This window comes from Lithobates pipiens, unplaced genomic scaffold (genome assembly GCF_037356315.1).
Source record: "Lithobates pipiens isolate NorthernLeopardFrog02 unplaced genomic scaffold, aLitPip1_a1.2 Scaffold_19, whole genome shotgun sequence".
In the NCBI taxonomy this organism is placed as follows: domain Eukaryota; kingdom Metazoa; phylum Chordata; class Amphibia; order Anura; family Ranidae; genus Lithobates; species Lithobates pipiens.
In genome coordinates, this window is record NW_027507764.1 from 90,069,245 (window position 1) to 90,093,266 (window position 24,022).

Consider the following 24,022-nt stretch of genomic DNA (forward strand, 5'->3'; position numbering starts at 1 on the left):
TAATTTTTAAACGCGCCCTGTCCTGCCCGCATATAAAATCGGTGTTCGAACCACACATAGGAGGTAGCGCCGTGATCGGTAGAGCGAGAGCAATAATTCTACCCCAGACCTCCTCTGTAACTCAAAACATGCAACCTGTAGAATTTTTTTAAACGTCGCCTATGCAGATTTTAAAGGGTAAAAGTTTGTCGCCATTCCATGAGCGGGTGCAATTTTGAAGCGTGACATGTTGGGTATCAATTTACTCGGCGTAACATTATCTTTCACAATATAAAAAATAATTGGGCTAACTTTACTGTTGTCTTATTTTTTTATTAACTAAATTATTTTTCCCAACAAAAGTGCGCTTGTAAGTCCGCTGCACAAATACGGTGTGACAGACAGTATTGCAACAACCACCATTTTATTCTCTAGGGTGTTAGAATAAAAAATATATATAATGTTTAGGGGGTTCTAAATAAAGGGAAGAAGAGGCAGGTAATATAATTAATACAGGCAGAGGAATCTTCATTAACATTGCTGGTTTGTCATACCAACGGCGACCACAAGAGGGCGCCAGATTCCATAAGGAATCATAGGACCGCAGAAGGCCTCAAAGCCGCGGCCTAAATTTTCGGCCGTCGGCGGAACGGCCCGACGCGATCACGCTGGGGGGGTCCACAGACACAGGATACCCCCAGCTGTGCTGCCCCAGGCGCGAGGTCGCTATTTCTAGTCGCCAATGCGACCTGGCGACCGGGTTTTGTCGAGCCCTGCCTTATTAGAAATTGGAGTCTGGATATACTGGGTTCCCGAAATATCACTGCCCTTGAGTGTGGAAAACATCGGTTGGCGACTATCGGGAATACTTACCTCTATCCGGGACCGAGGACGTCCATATGAGGATTACGTACCGGGATCTATTTCATCAAAAGTTGGAATACAATCCTCCGGGATTACAAGCACTTTAGACCCACTGTTTTAGGGCATGTGGGTCCAACATTTCCAGTAAGAGTATCCACCTTACGTTTATAGAGGGTTGTGTCCTCAGATACTACTGCAGACAGATTGCTGTCGTTGGTTCCTTTTGTCGCCTTTGTCCATGGTTTATATGAGAAGATTGGCCACTCTTGTTTAATACAATAAGAGGACTCCTTTACAGATTGATGAACTGATGGTTTATTTTTTCAGGATTCATGCTATGTAATCCCATTGTTATTATATCACATATTCACAGTTGTATTTATACTGCATTGGGTATTGCATATCGCATACTATGTTTACACTTATCTCACAATAAGTGAGAGATTTTTCTTCTTTTAGAGCCCATTCACACAGGGGCAACTCCTGATCCGACTTCAGGTCGCCCCTAGTCGCCTCAGGTCGCCTCAGGTCGGACAACATTTAAAAAGCAATGTAAGTGAATGAGAGCCGTCTTAATGCACACTACTGAAGTCGCTCCGACTTCAGAAAAGGTTCCTGTACTACTTCTATCCGACTTGTAGGCGACCGGTACCCATTGATTTCAATGGAGATCGCCTCCAAGTCGGATCTCCGTTTATACGGAGGCGACTTTGACAGAATTATCAGCTCTCAAGAGGGAACTCCACGGCAAATTTCTGAAAAAAATTTGGCGTGGGTTCCCCCTCCGAGAGCATACCAGGCCCTTAGGTCTGGTATGGATTCCAAGGGGAACCCCCTACGCCGAAAAAACGGCGTGGGGGTCCCCCCCAGATCCACACCAGACCCTTATCCGAGCACGCTACCCGGCCGGCCAGGAAAGGGGGTGGGGACGAGCGGGCGGCCCCCCCACCTCCTGAGCCGTACCAGGCCGCGTGCCCTCAACATGGGGGGGTGCCTTGGGGGAGGGGGGGCCTGCGGCCCCCCCACCCCAAAGCACCTTGTCCCCATGTCGATGAGGACAAGGGCCTCTTCCCGACAACCCTGGCCGTTGGTTGTCGGGGTCTGCGGGCGGGGGGCTTATCGGAATCCGGGAGCCCCCTTTAATAAGGGGGCCCCCGGATACCGGCCCCCCACCCTATGTGAATGAGTATGGGGTACAATGTACCCCTACCCATTCACCTGTGGAAAAAAAGTACAAAAAAAAAACAACACAGGGAAAAAATATTTTATTGCACAGCTCCGGGGGTCTTCCGTCTTCGGGGGTCTTCTCGCCGGACTCCTCCGCTATCTTCTTGTAGCTCTTTTACTAGCGGAGGAGTCCGGCTTTCTTCCTCCCCGCCGCCGGCCTCTTCTCCCGACTTCGGGGGTCTTGTCCCCCTCTTCGGTTCTTCTGCCGGGCCACCGCGCCTTCTTATAGCTCTTTTACAGGCGGTGGCCCGGTCTTCTGTCGTCGCCGCCGCCGCCGCCTTCCGTTCTTCTTCTTCTTCTTCTCCAGGAGATGTTGACACGACGCTCTCTCCGGCCGGAATGCCAGAGCCGCCCTGCGCTGCCACTTATATAGGGACAATGGGGCGGTGTCACATGGGTTGATGTCACATGGGTTGGTCACATGGGTTGATGTCACATGGTAAGGGGGCGGGGTCACCATGTGACATCAACCCATGTGACCAACCCATGTGACATCAACCCATGTGACACCGCCCCATTGTCCCTATATAAGTGGCAGCGCAGGGCGGCTCTGGCATTCCGGCCGGAGAGAGCGTCGTGTCAACATCTCCTGGAGAAGAAGAAGAAGAAGAACGGAAGGCGGCGGCGGCGACGACAGAAGACCGGGCCACCGCCTGTAAAAGAGCTATAAGAAGGCGCGGTGGCCCGGCAGAAGAACCGAAGAGGGGGACAAGACCCCCGAAGTCGGGAGAAGAGGCCGGCGGCGGGGAGGAAGAAAGCTGGACTCCTCCGCTAGTAAAAGAGCTACAAGAAGATAGCGGAGGAGTCCGGCGAGAAGACCCCCGGAGCTGTGCAATAAAATATTTTTTCCCTGTGTTGTGTTTTTTTTTTGTACTTTTTTTCCACAGGTGAATGGGTAGGGGTACATTGTACCCCATACTCATTCACATAGGGTGGGGGGCCGGTATCCGGGGGCCCCCTTATTAAAGGGGGCTCCCGGATTCCGATAAGCCCCCCGCCCGCAGACCCCGACAACCAACGGCCAGGGTTGTCGGGAAGAGGCCCTTGTCCTCATCGACATGGGGACAAGGTGCTTTGGGGTGGGGGGGCCGCAGGCACCCCCCCATGTTGAGGTACGGCTCAGGAGGGGGGGGGGGCCGCCCGCTCGTCCCCACCCCCTTTCCTGGCCGGCCGGGTAGCGTGCTCGGATAAGGGTCTGGTGTGGATCTGGGGGGGACCCCCACGCCGTTTTTTCGGCGTAGGGGGTTCCCCTTGGAATCCATACCAGACCTAAGGGCCTGGTATGCTCTCGGAGGGGGAACCCACGCCAAATTTTTTTCAGAAATTTGCCGTGGAGTTCCCCCTTGAGCTCATTCTCTGCTTGGCCTCGGCAAAAGTCGCCTGGCCTGGGGCGACTTGTAAGTCGTCCCAAGTCGGGCTTGAAGTTATCACAAGTCGTTTTGAAGTCGTCCCAAGTCGCGCTGTGAAGTCGTGTCCAAGTTGCCTGACTCAAGTCGCCTACAAGTCGTGTTGCCCCTGTGTGAATGGGCTCTTAGCATGGGTTGTTTGTTTACCTAAAAACTGTTTTTAGGTTATTGTGTTTACCTTTTTTAGCGCTACATTTTTTTGTTTCACAGAGATCTAGATTTGTCTTTGCCCACAGTGCGCAACATTATCAAGAAGTTTGCAACCCATGGCACTGTAGCTAATATCTCTGGGCATGGATGGAAGAGAAAAAATTGATGAAAGGTTGCAATGCAGGATAGTTCGGATGGTCGATAAGCAGCCCTGAACAAGTTGCAAAGAAATTCAAGCTGTCTTGCAGGCTCAGGGAGCATCAATGTCAGCGCAAACTGTCGACATTTAAATTAAATTAAGCGCTATGGCAGGAGATCCAGGAGGACCCCACTACTGGCACAGATATAAAAAAGCAAGACTACGGTTTGCCAAAATGTACTTGAGTAAGCCAAAATCCTTCTGGGAAAACGTCTTATGGACAGATGAGACCAAGATAGAGCTTTTTGGTGAAGCACATCATTCCACTGTTTACCGAAAACTGAACGAGGCCTACAAAGAAAAGAATACAGTACCTACAGTGTAATATGGGGGAGGTTCAATGATGTTTTGGGGTTGTTTTGCTTCCTCTGGCACTTCTGAGGATTACCAAAGTATATTGGGTCGCCCTGTAGAGCCCAGTGTCAGAAAGCTGGGTTTTTGTCTGAGATCTTGGGTCTTCCAGCAGGACAGTGACCTCAAACATACGCCAAAAAGCACCCAGAAATGGATGGCAACAAAGCGCTGGAAAGTTCTAAAGTGGCCAGCAATGAGTCCAGTTCTTAAAATTGCTGTTGGGAAAAGGTGCCCTTGCAATAAGAGACTTGGAGCAGTTTGCAAAGGAAGAGTGCTCCAAAATTCCGGGTGAGGGGTATAAGAAGCTTAATGATGGTTATAGGAAGCGCATGATTTCAGTTTTTTTTTTTTCCAAAGGGTGGGCAACCAAATATTAAGTTAAGGGTGCCAAGAATTTTGACCAGCCCATTTTTGGAGTTGTGACATTATGTCCAATTTGCTTTTTTCGTTTTTGTTTTTGTTTTTGTTTTTTTGTTTTTTGTTTTGTTCCAATACACACAAAGGGAATAAATGTGTATAGCAAAACGTGTTACTGCAATAATTTTATGTGAGAAATACTTGAATTTTTGGGGAAAAATTTCTGGGATGCCAACAATTTTTTGGCCATGACTGTGTATAATATATAATATTTATTTGTATATCTATTTTTTATAGTATCTTCAATTTAAAGAGGAAGAAAAAAACGGATTGGGCTGTATAGTGAATGATCACAGTGATCAGGTGATTTGGAACTAAGGAGGACCAGTTCCTTAATTGGTACAAGACCTGAAGCTGTTGGTGGCAGCTGTTGATGCAGCCCCACGAAAGAAGACTGACTTCTATGAGGTCATATATATATGTGTGTGTTCGGCAGGAGGGGTTTCAAGTATAGCTAAAAGGCAAAACCTTAATTTTTTTTTTCCTGAGTGGACAGTGAAGTTTACAATTTTTGGGTTGTCCCCAGATAGAGGGGACATCTTCCAATAGGGTCACTAGTTCTGGTGACCTGGGGGTCCTCAAGGAATTCCCCTAATTTGGGAGGGATTTGCTTTCACTTCCTGTTTTTGCTATGGGCAGGAAGTAAAAGTGATTCTCCCAATAGAACACAGGTGGCAAAAAATGTAAAATTTGACAGGATTTGTAACCTTTTTTTTTGCTCTATCCAAAATGAAAACTAAAGTATTACCTCTAATTCTACTTTGTTTCTCACAGCCTCCAATTTGATTCAAACCAACCTTGGAAGTTGAAATGTGATTTGGTTATGCAGGAAATGCAAAGTAAAAGACTTTAGAATCAGAATCAGGAAGTATATTTACTGCATTTTCATTGACACTCAGTGGAGCTGTGCGTACTTTGTCTGCATCGGAGACACCTGGCCCTCCAGGCTTTCATTTGGCCCTCGCACCTTTCCTGCAGCTGCGGGTACCCCCTTATGCAGCTGTGGAGAAACTTGTCTATGCCCTCTTATCTCAGCGGTCCTGCTCCTCTGCGCAGCACACCCTTGTTTCCGCCTCACCTGGTCTAGGCATTCAGCAGACTCTGGCAACTGACTCCAGCCCTCATCCAGACCCCGCACTTTCTGCTTCCCAGGTCTGCCCCCAGTTTCTTTCCAGAAGCAGACAAAAGTAAGGGAGGGGAGTGCACTGTGATTTAAGGGTCAGGACTTTTGACATTTGATGGTGGGGCTCTTAAAATCTGATGTAAAGGGAGGTGCGGTGCTCTGGACATCTAGTCTTACAGATACAACCATCCCTTTGAGGGCAACCATAATGCTGATGCGACTCGTGATGAAATTGGGTTTGACACCCCTGGCATCAGATGACACTAAATGTTGGCACAGTTGCATTGCTTACTGGATAGCATTAGTAGCTTGGTGAATGCTTTATCTTGTTGCCTGCATAGTTTTGCTGGTAACCAGTTTGTGGGCTCAGCCAATCCAATACACCATCCAAAAATGGGCTGCCAAAATGACCGCTTTGTTGCTATGAGTACAGAACTGTAACACACAGCAGTCAGTCGTCATCGTACTTCTAATGGTCATAAAATACTGTAGTGGGTCGTGTAGTGTTGCCACATATGAAGGTGCCTATTATCTGCATTACCCCCAAATGGGGCTTTGATGTGAAGTATAAATCCCTTATGTAATTTTTTTTTTTTTTTTTTTTTTATGTCTGTCTATTGTAGCAGAGTAGTTGGGTGCCCAGGTTTACTCACCTCATTAAAATCCAGCCGTCGCGTGACTTGGCACACAGATCTGCTTAAAGATTCTAGTTATGGTCCTATAAAATGGGGAAGCAATTAGGCATAATTACTCATTAAAAGAATTTTAACAAGCCGCTGACTGTCTTGCAACTTATGTTTTTTTTTTTGTTATGTTCCCCCCCCCCCCCCCCTCTGTTGCCGTTTTGTGCAGCCATTCTGTCGCTATAACTGATTTTTAAAGTTTATACTCATTTCTTAGCTGTCCAGTTTAAATATTTGTTTCTCAGGCAGTAATAACTTTCAGATGGGCTCTGTCTCCTTAGGCAATAGATGGAAGAATGTTCCCCGTTGCCCAATAAAAATGAGGGAAAGCCAATAAATAGACACATGTTTGTAGTACTCTTTAGGAGGTGTATCTATGGTCAAAATTTGGGCTTGTATATCAATTTCCACTTTGTGTTTCAATTATTTGTAGTCTATTATTTGTAGTCTATATCTGATCTTGAAACTTGGAAATGTACTTTGAACTTTACGTTTATTTCCTTGAATTCTGTGACCCGTAGTCACTATGCCCTATGAGTGGGCACTGCTGTGGCACAGATTTCAGAGACCCTGCCTTCTGACCTATAGAGGTGCTGAGAGGAAGAGTTTCAGGTGATGGAGTTGGTACAGGAGTCACAAATTGTAGGCAGCAAGGTACCATGGGAAATGTAGTCTTTGATATTGAATGTAAACTGTAGAGGAGAATCTACAAAGCATGCAGGGAATCCAGGAACTCTTAGAAAGAGATGGCCACCAAACAGGTAGCACTCACAGCATGAAAGGAGATTTTTTTTAGATATTGGAGTGTCAAAAATAACCATTTGTACTGTACTATTACAATGCTAATGTTATAAAGTGAAAGTATATGCTGTGACTGTAGAACTTGTCTTCAGGAGCTTTAAACTCATGTCATGTATTACAGCCTCAGTATTGCAATAACCTAATCAACCAAATCTAGATGAGGACCAGCCAGTCCAGCAGCATTGGTTCAGATTTCATTGCATGTCACATGCAAGCGGAGTTCTTTCTCCTGCAATGGTGTCCTGAGTGAAAGGAGCATTGGCACAATACAGGTCTAGGAGATGACTAAATGGGCTTGCTTTGCAGATCTAAAGTAATATGTTAAGTGAGTTGAACCTGAAGGGATACGTGTGTGTGTGTGTGTGTGTGTGTGTGTGTGTGTGTGTGTGTGTGTGTGTGTCTGTCTATCAAAAAAAAAACAAAAAAACAGTGTGCCAAATCCGCAATTGTGATGGACACTTCCAGTATCTCTTGTACTGCGAGGGCATGCCAGAGGCTAGGTAGGACTGTGAGGCAATTCTGTTGTCAGAGGGGGAATCTGAGGGGGTGGCATTACCCAGGTTGTAAAGGCCCTCATAGAAGGACCTAAACCCTGCCTCCATATTGGAGGAAGTAGACAACCTCTATCCAGAGGGAGCCATGATGCCAAAAATGTTTTTTTTTTCATGTGGGGACCCCACAATGCTCGTGCTAGCAATGTGCCCGGTTTGTTGAATTTGTACATTTATACGATGTGCCCAGGCCAGTTTTTGCTTTTTGTGGAATATGAGCGATCGAAATTCCTTGCGATCTTGGTAGGTGGAGCGGGCAGGAGTGGCCTTATGGGAGCATTCCAAACTATGCATCTGGGCAAAAATTTCTTCCATACGGTGAGACCTCTCCCTTTTAAGGAGAGCTCCCACCCTGATCAGTGTGCCCCGAATGACTGTCTTATGGGCCTCCACACCACCAATGGGTTGGTGACCGAGGCTTCATTGATGAAGTACTACCGCAAGATGGTAAGTGGCTTGGAACGGATCTCTTCTGATTGGAGCAGATACTCATTTAGTCTCAGGATGGAGGGGTCTGGGACACTGGGCCCAGTTGAAGTGTCAGGTGAATCGGGGGGCATGATCAGAAAGATGACGTCAATAAAGGTAGACACTACTCTGGATAGATCTTTGTGCATTGTCAAGAGATAGTCAAGCCATGAGTTGGTGTGATGGACCTGGGAGAAAAAGGAATAGTCACGGTCCTGCAGGTGTAACAACCGCCAGGGATCGACCAGATGCGGAGTTCGGCTTCATCCGCCGAAGGCGGGAATAGGTGGGAGTGTGAAGAGGCCCGTGAAACATCCAGTAGTGGGCCCATGGCAATGTTGAGGTCACCTCCAAAGATACAGAGACCTGCGAACTCCCAAGAGCTCTGGTAGGAGCCCCCTTTAGAAACCTGGAGGTGGTTCACGTTCGGAAAATAAACATTAGCAAAGGTGTCATGCACGTCAGACACCTTCCCCCTCAGGAGGAGAAAACGACCCTGGGTGTTCGTCTGTTGTGCCTCAAAATTCCAGGGAACCGATTTGATCAACAGGATGCTTGCCCCTTTCGATTTGGAGATGGGAGAAACACTGTAATGCCGTTAGAAAGGCACCATTAGTCAATTTGGGGATATGGTTGCCACGGAAATGTTTCCTGTAGGAAAGCAAATTGTGTTTTTACTTTTCCTCAAATCTGCCAACAGTTGAGAGCGTTTTTTCAGCGTGTTAAGACCTCTCACATTGAGGGAGGTGACCTTCGAGACCCATCTCGCCCACCAACCTAACGGGAAATAGAAAGGGGGAGAGGGAGGAAGAAATCTAAGTAGTGATAGTAATCTGAGGACTCTGGCCAAGCACCAATAGTGCCCACGCAGAAGTCCATCCTATGTGGGGGGGTGAATGGAGTGCTAGAAGTCGCCCGAATCTAGCAACTAAACTGCAAAAAGAGAAAACAAAACATTTGGCGATGCACGAGGTGAGAGCAGCAAGAACCATATTATAACTACTAATAGAGCCAGCAAAATTTATGAACAAATAGGTGCGTAAATCAAACACGGAAAGCAGAATAAGGGAGAACCATTAACGGAGACCATACCTTGGTGGTGAACTCGGGGGTAAACCTTCAAATCAAAGACTCCAGGTGGGCGGCATAGAGAACAGAAGGAATGTATTGCCTTTTCACCACTCCTCAGGGCACCAGCATGGAGGGTCACACTTCACCTGTGAGGATAAAGAGCAGTATAGGCAGCCAACAGTGGTACTATTATGGAATACAAACCCCTACTAGACGGGTCCTATCACCCCAGCCACAAATTAACGAAACATGCGAGAACTGCGGGGGGGGGGGGGCTAGAAATATAGGGGCTCTGTAAAGGTCGAAACCCCATTAGGTAATGCGATGGGGGAGTCACCAGACTAACAGTCAAATCTGACACAGTAGGGCGCGTGGGTAACGGGGTGTGGAACCTGTCAGCAGACCCCTTAGTCCTGTGCATGGGTCACCCCTCTCAACACCTGTGACGGATGGGGGGGAGGAGCAGCACAGACCACAAAACACCCCCCCCCCACCAACCCAACAAATTGAAGTGGCTTAACTGGGCCCAAGGGTCCAAATCGGGGAAGTTGCCACCCTAAAGGCTCAAGACCAATAGTCAGGTGGCCAGAAGTGGAAAGGGGGTTCATGATTCAGCAGAGAAATGTCAGTGTACTTGTCTGCAAAGCCCAAGGGCTGGGAACATGGCAAGGAAACTAACATCCAGTTTGTTCAGCCTAAAGTTGCTGGGTCTCCCTGAGGGGATCCACATGGCAGGTGTTAGAATGCATGTCTGTTTTTTTGCAGTGTCTTACCAGCTACTGAACTGAAGGAGAGGTCAAGCCTCAGAGGTTGGATGGGATTTGTGGGCCTCACAACTTGAAGCAAGAGAACTGGTTTGACTGATCCGCTGTAGTCTGGGTACAGAAGGGCCGAGTTCCTCATGGGTGAGCAAATAGTCATGACAATAAGGGATGTTGATAGCAGGCTTTTCTAGGAAGTTGAACAGCTCTGGTAGTTGGCCTGGGGGGCGATGGTAGAAGTCAGTTCCCTGCTTTCGCACAATTAAATGAAAAGGGTGGCTCTAGCGATGAGTAGCTTCAGCTTCACAAATTATTTAGAGGAGACGTTGCACGAGCCCCCGCAAGGCCCGTGTTTGCCTGGAGACATCTGGGTAGCTCCGTATGAGAGCTCCTTTGAAATCAATGTGGCCCCTTGTCCAGGCCTGGCGTAGGATCTCCTTAATGGTAATGAAATGGACCCTGAACAGGACATTACGCAGGGGGACCAGGTGAGCAGGGCCCTGTGTGGCTGAGGGGGGGGGAGGATGACCTTGGACTCGGTGCACCCTGTCCAACTCTAGTTTGCTGGAGGGGGTTGGCCCAATACCTGGTTAAGAATAGATCGGGGCCGCTGGGATGTCAGGGAGGCGCAGATTGTTTCTCCTGCTCCTATTATCCCCATCATCTGGCCGGAGCTGGACTTCAATAAGATGGCAGCAGAAGGCCTCGTGTTCTAACTCCAGAGTGGTGATGCAGTCCTCCCTGGCATTGGAAGACTATTCCAGGTCTGTCACCCGTTCTACTGTGTCCACCTGCTGGCAGAAATCATAAAGCTCCCTTGTGAGAGCATTGACAATGGAAGTCGCCATAGTCTGCAGGTCCTGTTTAGTGGGCAGCATTGCAACTATATCCCAGAGGGTACCCTCTGAGCAGCTGCTCATCCCTCCATATGACTGTCATGCTGATTGTCTGTCTGACCGTGGGCAATCTGGGGGACAGTATAGGGGAGGATGGTCATGTGGTGGTGGAGGACAGGTTTCCTGCAGTCCCGGCTGGTGGGGTTTGCTTACTAACATTGACGGCCGCGCTCACCGGGAGATTGCATTTTGCCAAAGGAAGTAGTGGGTAATCTTGGTACCCTTCGATTCCCCCAGTTATCTGCTGTCCTCCGGCATGAAAAAACGGCTCAGCTGTGCAGTCAATCTGGTGGGTCTCATTCTCAGTCCATGCAGAGCTCTGGAGAAGATGTCTTCACACTACCATGAGTAAGCCACGCCCCCATTTTTAATATTCAATTAAATAGAACTTGAGTCGCAATTGTATATACAATGTGTTTTTGCAATTTTTTATTTTTCCCTAGGAGAGCGGAGTTGCCCTTTTAAATACAATGTACAAATTGGAGTAAACGGAACATAACACAAGCTGTGCTGCCAGGCCACAAAGCCTCATGTGTCCGATAGAGGCAACTCTATGAATTATTAGAGAGGCAATCAGCCAGCTATAAGAGGAAGTGTTCTGAGTCAGCAGGGCTTTATCCACCTGGCAAGCATTAATGAATTCAAATGGGAAATATGAAGTAAAATAAAGACTAAGATTATTTTTTTTAATTAGTTATTTCCAGGCCAGGTGTTTGTACATTTGGTGATATCATCTGCTTGGATACCTTTTTTTTAGCTGATCGCTATTGTACCACTGGGACAAGGATGATGCACTGACCCTGGCATAGGACCCACTTTATAATATACAAAATGCTCTTCTCCTGGACTTCTGTAAAAGTTTCTGAATACATTTGCAGTGGTCCAAAATGGTTTTAGATTTGGGTGGCTACCCATCCCTATATCACTTGATAATGTGACCTGGCCTTACTGTAGAAGGACATGGGTGGTTTGTATTACGTTGTCATGCTACTTAAATCTCTAGTGGTTAAAGTGAATGTAAATTCAAACAATGAACTTCCTTTTAGTCTGTTACATAAACAATAGAAAGGAGTTTGTGATATCTATTCAAAAGATGCGCAAAATTACCTGCTGTTCCTGGCAAAGGTCTCTGGCATACTGTTTGGTAAATGTTTTTATAGATGAGCTCTGGGGAAAGTTAAATTCCTCCCTTGCACTTGAGCTGCCCCTGCATTGCAAGGGTTAAATCGGCCCTTTTCAACCAGGGTGCCCAGGCACCATGTGGTGCCTGCAGGTTTTTTTTTTTTATGGATGCCTTGGCAAAATGTAAAAAAAAGCTCAAACTGTATACAAGCCAACTGGTGGCTCAAGCCCACCCTTTAGTTACACAAAGGCACAGGTTTTCATTGTGCACCTTTACAGCCTTCTAGCTGCTGGCGTCCTAACAACCAATGATGACATTGGTTAAGGGGAATGTCAGGTGCTTGCACGGCATCCATGTTTGCCCCTCCCATGTGGCTCCCTGTCAGAACTGGGGTCACATTAGCTGAGTGAGGGAGAGAAACTGAGGAAATAGAGCAACATTGGAATACTAGTCGGTACCAGTGTGCTAAAGTGTATTTGATTTGGAAGACTTGCCTCTAACGTTGGGTCTGTTGCTGCATTATGTAAAACTATTAGTTTTCGTTTTTTTACGTCTTTATTATGGGGTACCTTGAGATTGAGCAGAATTTTAAAGGGTGCCTTGACTGAAAAAAGGTTTAGAAACACTGGGGTAAATGCTAGTTAAGATTTACCGAAACAAGAAAGGCCGTTTTCTCATATCGTCTTCCAGGACAGCCTTTGAGATATAGGGCTCCTCCCTCCGGGACAGGAAACACGTCAAGCCAATTAAATAAAAGGTGTGGTCCTCCAGGCCCTCCTCAGTTTTTGTGTTTCCTGCCGGACGGGAAGGAGCACGTCTTGGAACTGGTAAGGGGAGCTCCTTCTCAGGGGTTTTGCCTGGGGAGAGCGCCTTGATGGACCTGGCCCTTAGCACCCCTCGGTCCGAACGAAGGGAGGAGAGGGTAGCTTTCAGTCCCCGCTGCCATTTAAACGTTCGGAGAGAACGGGACCCCGATACGCGGCAATCTCCCCCTCGGAGCGCTAACCGCTCGTACCTGTCGGTCGGAGGCGGCGGGAGACGTTCGCTCTACCGACCGGCGTTCGGGTACTGTGAGCGGTGCGTTCGTAAGGAACGCACGGCGTCGGGGCGGAGTTTTTGCGCTCTGGCGTACGGAAGTGGGAGAGACGCACTTCCGCCGGATTCGCGTCATCAGGGGGCGCCGCAGGACCCGTTCCAGTCCTTTGGGCGCGGCGGTGTGACTACAGGGTTGCCTGGAGCAGTGTGAAGGCTCAGAGAGACTGAGTGATACACAGGAACCATGGAGAGTGCGGTTGTGCAGGTGGACTCCGGTTCAACAGGCTCCAGTACCTCTCAGGTAAGCTTGGTGAGGGCAGACCAGGACTTACACTGGGGGGTGGGGGGTCACTCTGACCCGTAGTACCTTCCCGGGGTGGAGAACCTGCTGGTGAAGGGGGGCACTTCCTAAACAGACCCTAGAAGCACAGTGGTGTGGTCAGGGGTGGTATTTTAATGGGACCCTGTTTTTCTTTGTTTTCAGGTTAAACAGGACAGAGCCCAGATACCTTTACCCAGAAGGAAATGTGCCGTGTGTGGGGCTAAGTTAGGCACCGGTTGGGAGAAGCCGCTTTGCCCAGATTGTGTCAGTAGCCTGGTAAAAGAGGACTCGGTGGCAGCTTGTCACAATGTTTTAACATCCGTAAAGGATGAGATTGCATCCACCTTCCAATCTTTTAAAAACATGATGGATAGGATGCAGGGTCCTTCTGTCTCTTTACCCAGAGCCGTGAGTATGCCTTCCTTATCCGAACCAAGTCAGGAAGAGGAGGTGGATAGGGAGAGGTTATCCAGGTCATTAGCCTCCTCTAGGACAGAGTCTACTTCAGAATCTGAGGGGGAGGAAGAGGCCATTAGATCAGCCAGATACAAGCTGTCTTTGGATGATGTGGGTGACCTTCTCAAGGCTATATATGACACCTTGGAGATCAGAGAAGAACAGGTCCAGCTTTCAAAACACGACATGATGTATCAAGGGTCGAGTGTAATGAAAGACAGGGTATTCCCCGTCCATAAGTCGCTAGTGGAGGCGATTCTGCTGGAGTGGGAACAACCGGAAAAAAGGCCATTTTTTTCAGGTAGCCTTAGAAGGAGGTTCCCTTTTGAATCGGATGCGGTGCATCCCTGGAACAAGGTTCCCAAATTAGACGCTCCCTTGGCTAAGGTCTCTAAGAAGACAGATTTGGCCTTTGATGATATGGGTTCACTCAGGGACCCTATGGATAAGAGGGGAGATCTGCTGCTCAAGAGAGCCTGGGATGCCTCTTCCATTGGGCTTAAACCGGCCCTAGCAGCTACCTGTGTGGCCAGAAACTTGGAGTGTTGGCTTACACAGTTACAATCACATATTTCTGCAGGTACTTCTAGGCAACAGCTGTTGAAGTCCTTTCCGCTACTGTTTAAAGCGGTGGGCTTTTTAGCGGATGCCTCTGCAGAATCAGTCAAACTGGCTGCTAGATCAGCAGCACTAGTGAACGCTGCCAGAAGGGCCGTTTGGCTTAAAACCTGGTCAGGAGACACAGCTTCAAAACTAAAGTTGTGTGGATTACCCTTTTCAGGGGACCATTTGTTTGGGCCCGGCCTGCAAGAGGCGTTAGAGCGCACGCAGGATAGGAAGAAAGCTTTCCCAGAAAGGAAAGAGACCTGAAGGGAAACGCCTTTTTCGAAGCCCCAGGCAGCAAAACCTGCAGGAAAGGGAGGTTCGCCCCAAAAAGCATTGGACGGGTCACAAGGGAAGAGGCAGAGGAGGTATCTTATTCAATCCTCCTCAACCCTCCCCTAAAACCCAGTGACTCCTGCGTCCCGGTGGGAGGAAGACTGGGGAAGTTCCTCCCACAGTGGGAAGCTTCAACCGAAAGTCCGTTCATTCGAGATCTTGTAAGGAACGGCTACAGGTTGGAGTTTGGTTCAGTTCCCCTCCCGAACTTTCAAGTAACAAGGTTACCAAGGGACCAAGAGAAAGCAGAGGCTTTGGCTCTTCTTCTGGGGGATCTGGTGGACCAAGAAGTAATGGTGCAGGTACCTCAGGAGGAGCGAGGCTTGGGGGTTTACTCCCATGTATTCGTGGTAAAGAAACCTTCGGGGAAGTTCAGGTTAATACTGAATCTCCGTCCCCTGAACAGATTTATAAAATACAAGCGGTTCCGGATGGAGTCAATCTTCTCGGTAACCAAATTCCTGTTTCAGGGCTGTCACATGGCCACAGTGGATCTCAGGGATGCATATTTGCATATCCCGATTCATCCGGAATCTCAGAGATTTCTCAGGTTGGCGGTGAGGTTGAACACGGGTGTGTTACACCTCCAGTTTCGAGCTCTCCCCTTCGGGCTTTCAGCCTCACCAAGAGTCTTTACAAAAGTTCTGGCAGAGGCACTGGCCCCATTAAGGCTCAAGGCTATAACAGTGATCCCATATCTGGACGATCTACTGTTCATAGCCCAGTCGGCCCAACAGCTGCAGAGGGACATACAGGAGGCTTTGGGGTTTCTGCGCTCACTGGGGTGGCTGATAAACCAGGAAAAATCCCAGCTGACCCCCTCACAGGAGGTACTGTATTTAGGATACAGGATTTCTTTAGTGGAAATGAGGGTATTTCTTCCGGAGGAGAAGATCGGCAAGCTAGAGCAGGCGGTAGCCCAGCTTCAATCTGGTCGGGAAGCCCAGATCAGGGAGGTGATGAGAGTCCTAGGGTTGATGACATCATGCTTTCCAGCGGTGGCCTGGGCAAGACATCATCAGCGTCCTTTACAAAGACTCATGCTCCGTTATTGGGATGGCAGGCAGGAGAGCCTGGATCAGGTTATGCCCCTATCCTCGGCAGTCAGGAGGTCTCTTTGGTGGTGGCGGGCCCAGGTCAACCTAGACAGGGGTCTTCCCTGGTCCCCACAAGCTACGGTGGTGGTCACGACCGATGCCAGTGCGCTGGGTTGGGGTGCCCACCTAGAGGGAACCTTAGCCCAGGGTTCCTGGTCGAACCTAGAGACAGGTCGTTCCTCAAACCAGAAGGAACTTCTGGCAGTCTGGAAAGCTATAGAAACCTTCCAGTCCCGGTTACATGGCAGGGATCTGCAAGTTCGCTCAGACAATGTGACAGCAGTAGCCTACCTGAACAAGCAAGGGGGAACCAGAAGCCCTGCACTACAGGTAATTGCGGACAAAATCTTCTGCTGGGCAGAGAAGAATTTGTCCTCAATATCAGCCATTCACCTAAAGGGAACCCAGAATTTCCTGGCCGACTTTCTCAGTCGCCAGAAGATAGGTCAGGACGAGTGGGCCCTCAACAAGGAAGTGTTCGAGGAGATCGTGTCATGCTGGGGAAGGCCAGAAATAGACCTATTTGCAACAGAAGGCAACAGGAAGGTGACACAATTTTTTTCGGTTCACCCACAGGATCGGGCCAGGGGGATAGACGCCCTTGCCAATCCATGGCTGTTTGGCCTGTGTTACGCCTTTCCTCCCGTAAGGATGGTGGCGGAGGTTCTGCAGAAGTCCGTTCGGAAACTACGGACCTCATTTTAGTAGCTCCTTTTTGGCCAAGGAGACCCTGGTTTGCCAGCATAAAGAGATTGGCCGTACATCCTCCGCTGTTTCTACCAGTCAGGGAGGACTTACTTTCCCAGGGGCCGATCCTGTGCCCTCAGATAGAGAGGCTCAAGCTTGCGGCCTGGTGTCTGAGGAACAAATCTTAAGGTCACAGGGTTTCTCAGAGAGAGTGATTAAGACCTTGTTAGAATGCCGTAAACCTGTTACTAGGGCAATTTACGCCAAGGTAGGAAAGAGGTTTAATTCCTGGTTGCGAGAACAGGGGATTGCAAGTCCCGGGGTCCCGGCAGTCCTAGATTTTCTACAAGCAGGGGTAGAACTGGACCTATCTATCAGCACTCTAAAGGTACAGGTGGCGGCCTTAAGTGTTTTCCTTCAGTCCTCCCTTCAGCAGAATCCATTTGTCAGGAACTTCTTCAAGGCTCTATCTAGATCCAGGCCTGTGAGAATGAAGTCCTGTCCTACTTGGGATTTGGCCTTGGTTCTTAGAGCTCTGACCCAAGATCCATTTGAACCATTAGAGGGAGCTTCACTTAAGTGGATTGTACTAAAGACTGTATTTTTGATAGCGATCACGTCAGCTAGAAGGGTCAGTGATCTACAAGCGCTCTCGGTCAGAGAGCCATTTCTGTTAATCTTAGAGGACAGGGTAGTACTTAAGACTGATCCTAGTTTTCTTCCTAAAGTGGTGTCCACTTTTCATAGGACACAGGATATTATTTTGCCAACTTTTTTCTCAACCTCAGACGAGGATGAGGCGAGATCTTTAAGTTTGTTAGACGTCAGGAGAAGTCTATTGATTTTTTTAGAAGCCACTAAGGTCTTCAGGAAGTCAGACTCACTTTTTGTTAGTTTTTCGGGCGCCCGCAAGGGCTGCAAGGCGTCCAAAGCGTCTATCGCCAGGTGGATACGAATGGCGATAGTTAAAGCCTATGAGTTAGAGGGGAAGCAGGCACCCTTAGTTAAGGCACACTCTACAAGGGCGGTTTCCGCATCATGGGCAGAGAGGGCTGGAGCCTCTCCGGAGGAGATCTGCAAAGCAGCAACGTGGTCCAGCTACTCAACGTTCGCAAGACATTACCGTCTGGATGTATGGTCTGATAAAGAGCAGACTTTTGGACGTAAGGTCCTCCAGGCAGTGGTCCCGCCCTGACAAGGTGAGCTCCTTGCTTATCATCTCAAAGGCTGTCCTGGAAGACGATATGAGAAAACCGGAGTTAGACTTACCGGTAACTCTTTTTCTAGGAGTCTTCCAGGACAGCCTGGCTTCCCACCCAAAGTTGTTTAAATTGGACTAAGTGGTGAGGATGTGTATTAACGTGATTGTTAGTGTGTTATGTCTTTCAGAGCCTCCCGGCGGTTCTTGGAGTAAAACTGAGGAGGGCCTGGAGGACCACACCTTTTATTTAATTGGCTTGACGTGTTTCCTGTCCCGGAGGGAGGAGCCCTATATCTCAAAGGCTGTCCTGGAAGACTCCTAGAAAAAGAGTTACCGGTAAGTCTAACTCCGGTTTTTCTCACCTGATCCTCCGCTCCCACAGGCTCCTCAGTTCTGCAAGACGGGTCCCTGCAGCCTCTTCTCCCCTGTGCTCTGGCAGTTGCTTGTCCTCTGACATCAAGACCAGTTCAGTACCCATAGCCTGACACTGGACGTGGGGACACCAATGATCAAACCCACTGTTGAAGTGTAGGGGAGCAGCAGCTGCTGCGGGAGCGAAGCCTTGGGTGAGCAAAACTGCTTTTACTACTCCCTAGTCCAAAACGAGTATTTAACCCACGACAAGGGAGGCTTTTTCTGTTCTATGGAGTTGGGCTTTAAAGGGTTAGTTCACCTTTACCAAAAAACTGCCTATGCAAATAAGGGAAGTCTGTAGATGAAAACCAAGCTGCGCAGCTTTGACCAAAAATGAATAATGCCCTTGCTATAGGTGTGGGCTATTTGCATACCTCATGAAGCCTGACCTGAAAACTCCCTGGATGTTGCTATGTGATCACTTTCACCATCACAGAAGTGAGCGCTTTCTCTGAGTCAAACCTCCTAGCATGCGTTTTTCTCTCCCTTGATGCAGTAGCTTAGATCCCACACCTGTGATAGTGAAATTATCCATATCCGCTAGAGATCTCTTAAAGTGTTGGATGGTTTGGTTGCGAGCACAACCAATGGGAGTGTGCATGCCAGAAATATAACTTTACGGATGTTTCCTTCTGCTTTAAGCTGACCATACATTATACAATTTTTTTCTTTTTCAATTTCCTTTTAGATTTACCTTCAACTATGTAGTACAAGGGCCTGCCTGAGTGCACACAAATTGAAGGTGTTTAGATTTGACCTCATGTTATAAAGTTGTGGTAAATCTAAAGGAAGACTATAGAAGAAAATTGTATAATGTATAGCCAGCCTTAGTAAGGTCCTGGGAGTTTTCAGGCCGGCTTCATGAGTTAAGTAAATGGCCCACGCCTATAGAAAGGGCAGCATTCAACTTTAGTCAAAGCTGTACAGTTTATTTTTATCTACAGACGCACCTTATCTGCATAGGCAGTTTTCTTGGTAAGGGTGAATTAACCCTTTAAATCCCAGCAGAACTGTTTAAATCTGCTTAAATACATTCCAGTTGCATGAAAACAGCTTGGAGTCTAAAGGCTTTACATGGGTGATCCAATCAGGTCCGCCTGTCAGTTTTTCAGGCAGACCTGTTTGGCAGGTCCATGCATTTTTATGGATTTGTGTCCATTTACACCCGCATACCTCCGGGTCCGATACAGTCTGCAAAAAAAAAAAAAATGTAAGGGCATCTGTCCTCTTCCATTTGGGTGGATCGGAGGGTAGTCTGGTGTAAACGGACAGAGTCCGTTTAACTCCCGGCCGCCTATGGAGCAGAGCAGCTTCTGTCCATGTCTGCTCTGCAGAAGCTGTGTGAGCACAAATGTGTCGTCCGCCCGCTCCACTTCGATCCGCTGGGGATCTGGGAGCCGATCGGAACGGAATCCACCCCATGTGAAAGGGACCTTGGTGTGTTTTCTTTGGACAGCAATGGACCGAGTAGAAGACCTTTACCAGCATGTGGTAGAGAAGGATTGCATTCCAAAACACCCCCTACTCAGAGCTAGAGAACTCCAGACAGCGTGTGGGGTGTTGGACCTGTGCAGAGAGGCTGCTATTTCCACAAAGTGAACAAGGGTGGTCCTTTTCAGCATGCTGGCAAAGGATTAGCTTTTCAACTCGCTGTGGCTGCCTTTTAAAGAAAATTAATTTACTCTCTGCACATATTTTTTGTTTTGATTCACGTGGAATGCATTTAACTGATTTTAAACTGAAAGTTGACTTGGACTTTAATATCTGTGGCTGGCTGTAGCACTAGTGTGATAATCTGATAGCTAGGAGGAGCCCAGTACACTCCTTTTTTTTTTTTTTTTTTTTTTTTTTTCTAGTCTCCTGTACTTCCTGCTGTTTTTTCTTTTTTTCTTTTCTTTTCTTTTTTTTTTTTATCTGTCATTTCTGAAGCATGTGTTTTAATTTGGCTGGAGTTGGAGTTTTCAGCATCTCTCCGTCCCTATGACCCAATCCGCATTTGAGTGCCTAATTTCTGTTTGTAATCTGATTACTGGCTTGGGTTCCTCCAGCTTTCCAGCCCATTGCTATGCGTTCTCTGTGCTCAGCCTCTCCAGCCTGACAGGCTCAGTGCAGTGCTGGGAAATTGCTCTCTCCTGAAGCTCTCTGGAAGCATCCTGAGGCTTTGGTTCTGTCTGACATAAGGACACCGTGCTACTGGCAGAGGAACAATGTTTAGGAACCGATGGATTTCCAGTTATATGGGGAGTGTCCTCTGTCCTGAGGACCCAGGTTAGTGCTTTATGTCATGAGAAAAATGAATATGCATTGATTTATTGGCCTAATGCATGTAGCACACCCAAAAGGCTCGTTCGCTATGTTGAAGGGCAATGTGCAAAGTGTAGAAACCTGTAGCAACCTGTCAGGATTAGTATTACTGATCCCATAGCCTTAAACTGGAATCTGGTTGCTGTAGGTCACGGTGATTTGCATATAATCACTTTCTGAACATCTTTTATATTGAAGCCTTTATAGAACAAGGTTTGTATCTTAACATTTTTCCTTCCTTTCCCCATATACCACAGACAGATTAGCGGATCTCTCTAATGAGCTTAAGGGGACTTTGCCTCATTAGGGTTAAATATGTCAGAATGCTTAATCCAGATTTAGTTGTATTTTGTGCTTTTCCGGACCACTTTTGCACTACTTGCAAGCTTTTATTTATTTGTTCAAGCATCAGACTTGGATTTATCTGGAGTGTGTGCTTTCCAGGTGAAACCCATTCAGTACACAGTGACTGTTCGCAGATTCTAGAAGAGAGAAGCTAAATCACAAGGGAATTGTGTACTAATTGCTCTGTGCACCCTACAGCTGCCATGCATTGCTCCAGGTCTCGTTTCTCTATGCAAAAATGCAGACAAAAGAATGGCAGAACCTTTTTGGGTCGCAGGATGAAGTAAATGTTGCTATTTTTCCATGTTGACCAATTAAGGCTAAATGCACCAATACAATAATGGTTGTTAGAATATGATCTCATAACATTAAAGGGAGTTAACTTTAAAAAAGCAAATTTTTTTGCAGGTAAAAAAAAGTGCATTTACTATTTTTATTTTTTTATTTTATAAGAGCTTGAAAAGCATTGCGCCAGCAGATAGCTGATGCCATGCAGGTCACCTGCAGACTCGGTGTGAGCCGTCTGCCCGTACATCCTATGGCCAGGCAGTTTCACACGGATAAGAAAACTCGAACTACCACAGCGCTCAACAACGCCTTGGCAGTTCATTGAGAACTACAAGCCGACATCTGCAAAGGATGTCGAATTTGTAGTGGGGTCATTCACGGAACTCTGTGAATAAATGACGTAAACCATGTGGGCGGAGCCCCGCAGGGCCGAACTCTTTAAAAAAAAAAAAAAAAAAAAACATGACAAGCTAGTACAGGGAGCTTCTCCCTGTACTGCTGTCACAGGGAGAGAGGGCAGCAGGGAGCGACTGCAGCAGTGGGAGAATGTTATCTTTTCACCTGGTTTTTAGGGGGAAACGGGTAACATGTTCCCAAAAGTGACCTTATTTAATGATTACTTCATTCTGTAGTTATTATAAACAGAATAGTAATTTGGTAATGGCTAGCATTACCAAATCGCATTGTTTGAAATAAAGTACCAAAATACTAATTCGTTTAGAAAAAAATAAATTCCTTCAGGTAAGCTGCTTCATGAGACCTAAGGCCTAGGCAAAGATCCCATGATCAGCAGCTGCCAAGAGTTTTGAGTCTTTTATGCCTTTAAAAGTACGTGGAATTTATTTATTTTTTCTTTCCATTGGACAGAGCCTCTCTGGTATAGCAGACCTGTAAGGAAGAACAAGACACAACAATGTGCTGCATTACTAAGTGGGAAGTAGAACACAAAAATATGGCTGCCCCTGTGTGGTGTCTCTGTGGGTATATTTTAAACGCATACACAACGCCATGGGTGGACACTGTGGCGGGCAAGGGATTGGACTCTCCCTCCTTCATATTTTCTTTTAGGGTGTTGGGATTAGTGTTGGCAATTAAAATAAAGTTATGAGGTTGAAACACCAGTGCATAATCATTGGTGCTTGGTGACTTGACCTTTCGTCATTGACACCCCTTTAATATACTACAGCTCTATTGGATTGAAGTAAATCATGTCTTTATGGGTATGGGGAGAGGTGAGCAGATGATTGGACATTACAAGGTTGTTGTACATCCGTGGCTTCCTGGGGGTCTTTCTCCCTGTGCCCTTCACTTGCCCCAGGAATATTTTTAGTGATTTATGCTTCCTAGAGCTTGCAGTCATTGGTTGCCCTTAATTATATTCCTGAAGAAGCAGAGTTCATATTAGAAATGCGTTGAGATAAATTCACAATAGAAAACTCTAGCCCATTGAAACACATCAGTAGCTTCTGGATGGGAATAAATATGTAAATGAGGCGTTATAGTGATTGTATTTGGGAGCATAGTTTTTAAACCATGATTACCGTTAAAGTGTACAGAACAAGAATGTAGATGTAGGACTTCTGACTTTTCCTCGCTGCATGCTTGTCCTAGGTCAATATCAAAGTATTGAAGCAATTGGATCAGCATAAAAACCTGTCAACTAGCATTTGCAGAAAGAATTGAGCAGTGGCAGTTTATATGTTCTGACACAAGTGCCCTGTAGACTGACCCCTTGTTCTCCATGTGTGTTTTGTTCACTAAATGCCCAACCCTGATGCTTAAAGGAGTTGTAAAGGCAGAAGGTTTTTTTTATTTTAATACATTCTATGCATTAAGATGAAAAAAAGTGTGTAGCAGCCTCCCCAGCACCCACCAATTACCCACCTGAGCTCCTTCTCTCTCCAGCAATGTCCACAATCCCCTCAACCATCCAATACATGCCTCCTGATTGGCTGAGACAGCGCAGCGGCGCTATTTGCTCCCACGGCTGTCCAAGTCAGTCAGCCAATTAGGAGAGGGGGTGGGGCCAGGCGGGGACTCTGTCTGAATCGATATACAGAGCTCTGACTTAGCTTGGGTGACAACCTGTATCAAGCTGCTTACTGAGGAACGCTCAGAGGGAGGGGCCAGGAGCAGCAAAGAGGGACCCGAGAAGAGGAGGATCTGGGCTGCTCTGTGCAAAACCAACTGCACAGAGGAGGCAAGTATAACATGTTTAAAAAAAATAAATGCGAGCCTTTAAAATCACTTTAATGTACTTATTTTGAAACTCTTATCCCCTTGTATGAATTTCATGTACAGTGCCTTGAAAAAAGTATTTATACCCTTTTGGAATTTTGTCATGTTACAACCATAAACACATGCGTTTTTATTGGGATTTTATATGATAGACCAACACAGTGGCACATAATTGTGGAAAAGTGGAAGGAAAATGTATAACTCCTATTCAACGTGTTTTACAAATATGTGAAAAGTTGTTTTCGGCCCCCCTGAGTCAATACTTCGTAGAACCACCTTTCCCTGCAATTACAGCTTGAAGTCTTTTTTTGGAGATGTCTCTACCAGCTTTGCACATCTAGAGGGTGACGTTTTTGTCCATGCTTTGCAAAATAGCTCAAGCTCTGTCGGATTGGCTGTAGAATGTCTCTGAACAGCAATTTTCAAGTCTTGCCACAGATTCACAATTGGGTTTAGGTTTGGCCTTTGGGCCATTCTAACACATGTGGTATACAGGTAAAATGCAGTGCTGATGAACTTGGTGATCAGTTGAACAAGCGATATAGAAACTAAAACAAAATTCCATTGAAGAAAACCAATGTTTTCGTTTCTGTCACTTGCTTAACTGATCACTAAGCTCATCA

At 47.1% G+C, this 24,022-nt stretch overlaps 1 protein-coding gene across 13 annotated transcripts in view; it reads left to right on the top strand.

Moving 5' to 3' along the window:
- Positions 1-24,022, top strand: part of SVIL (supervillin) — a 334,548-nt gene that overhangs the window by 98,164 nt on the left and 212,362 nt on the right. For 5 of the 13 annotated variants that reach the window (XM_077491051.1, XM_077491054.1, XM_077491053.1 and 2 more), the window contains exon 1: positions 20,191-20,492. The exons of 2 other annotated variants lie outside the window; for them this stretch is intronic. In XM_077491051.1, coding sequence (XP_077347177.1) covers positions 20,432-20,492 — 61 coding nt within the window. In that variant the 5' untranslated portion in view covers positions 20,191-20,431. Of the gene's footprint in view, positions 1-20,189; positions 20,493-24,022 lie in introns of those variants that run through there. 6 more of the 13 variants (XM_077491050.1, XM_077491056.1, XM_077491059.1 and 3 more) reach the window with 6 other exon arrangements.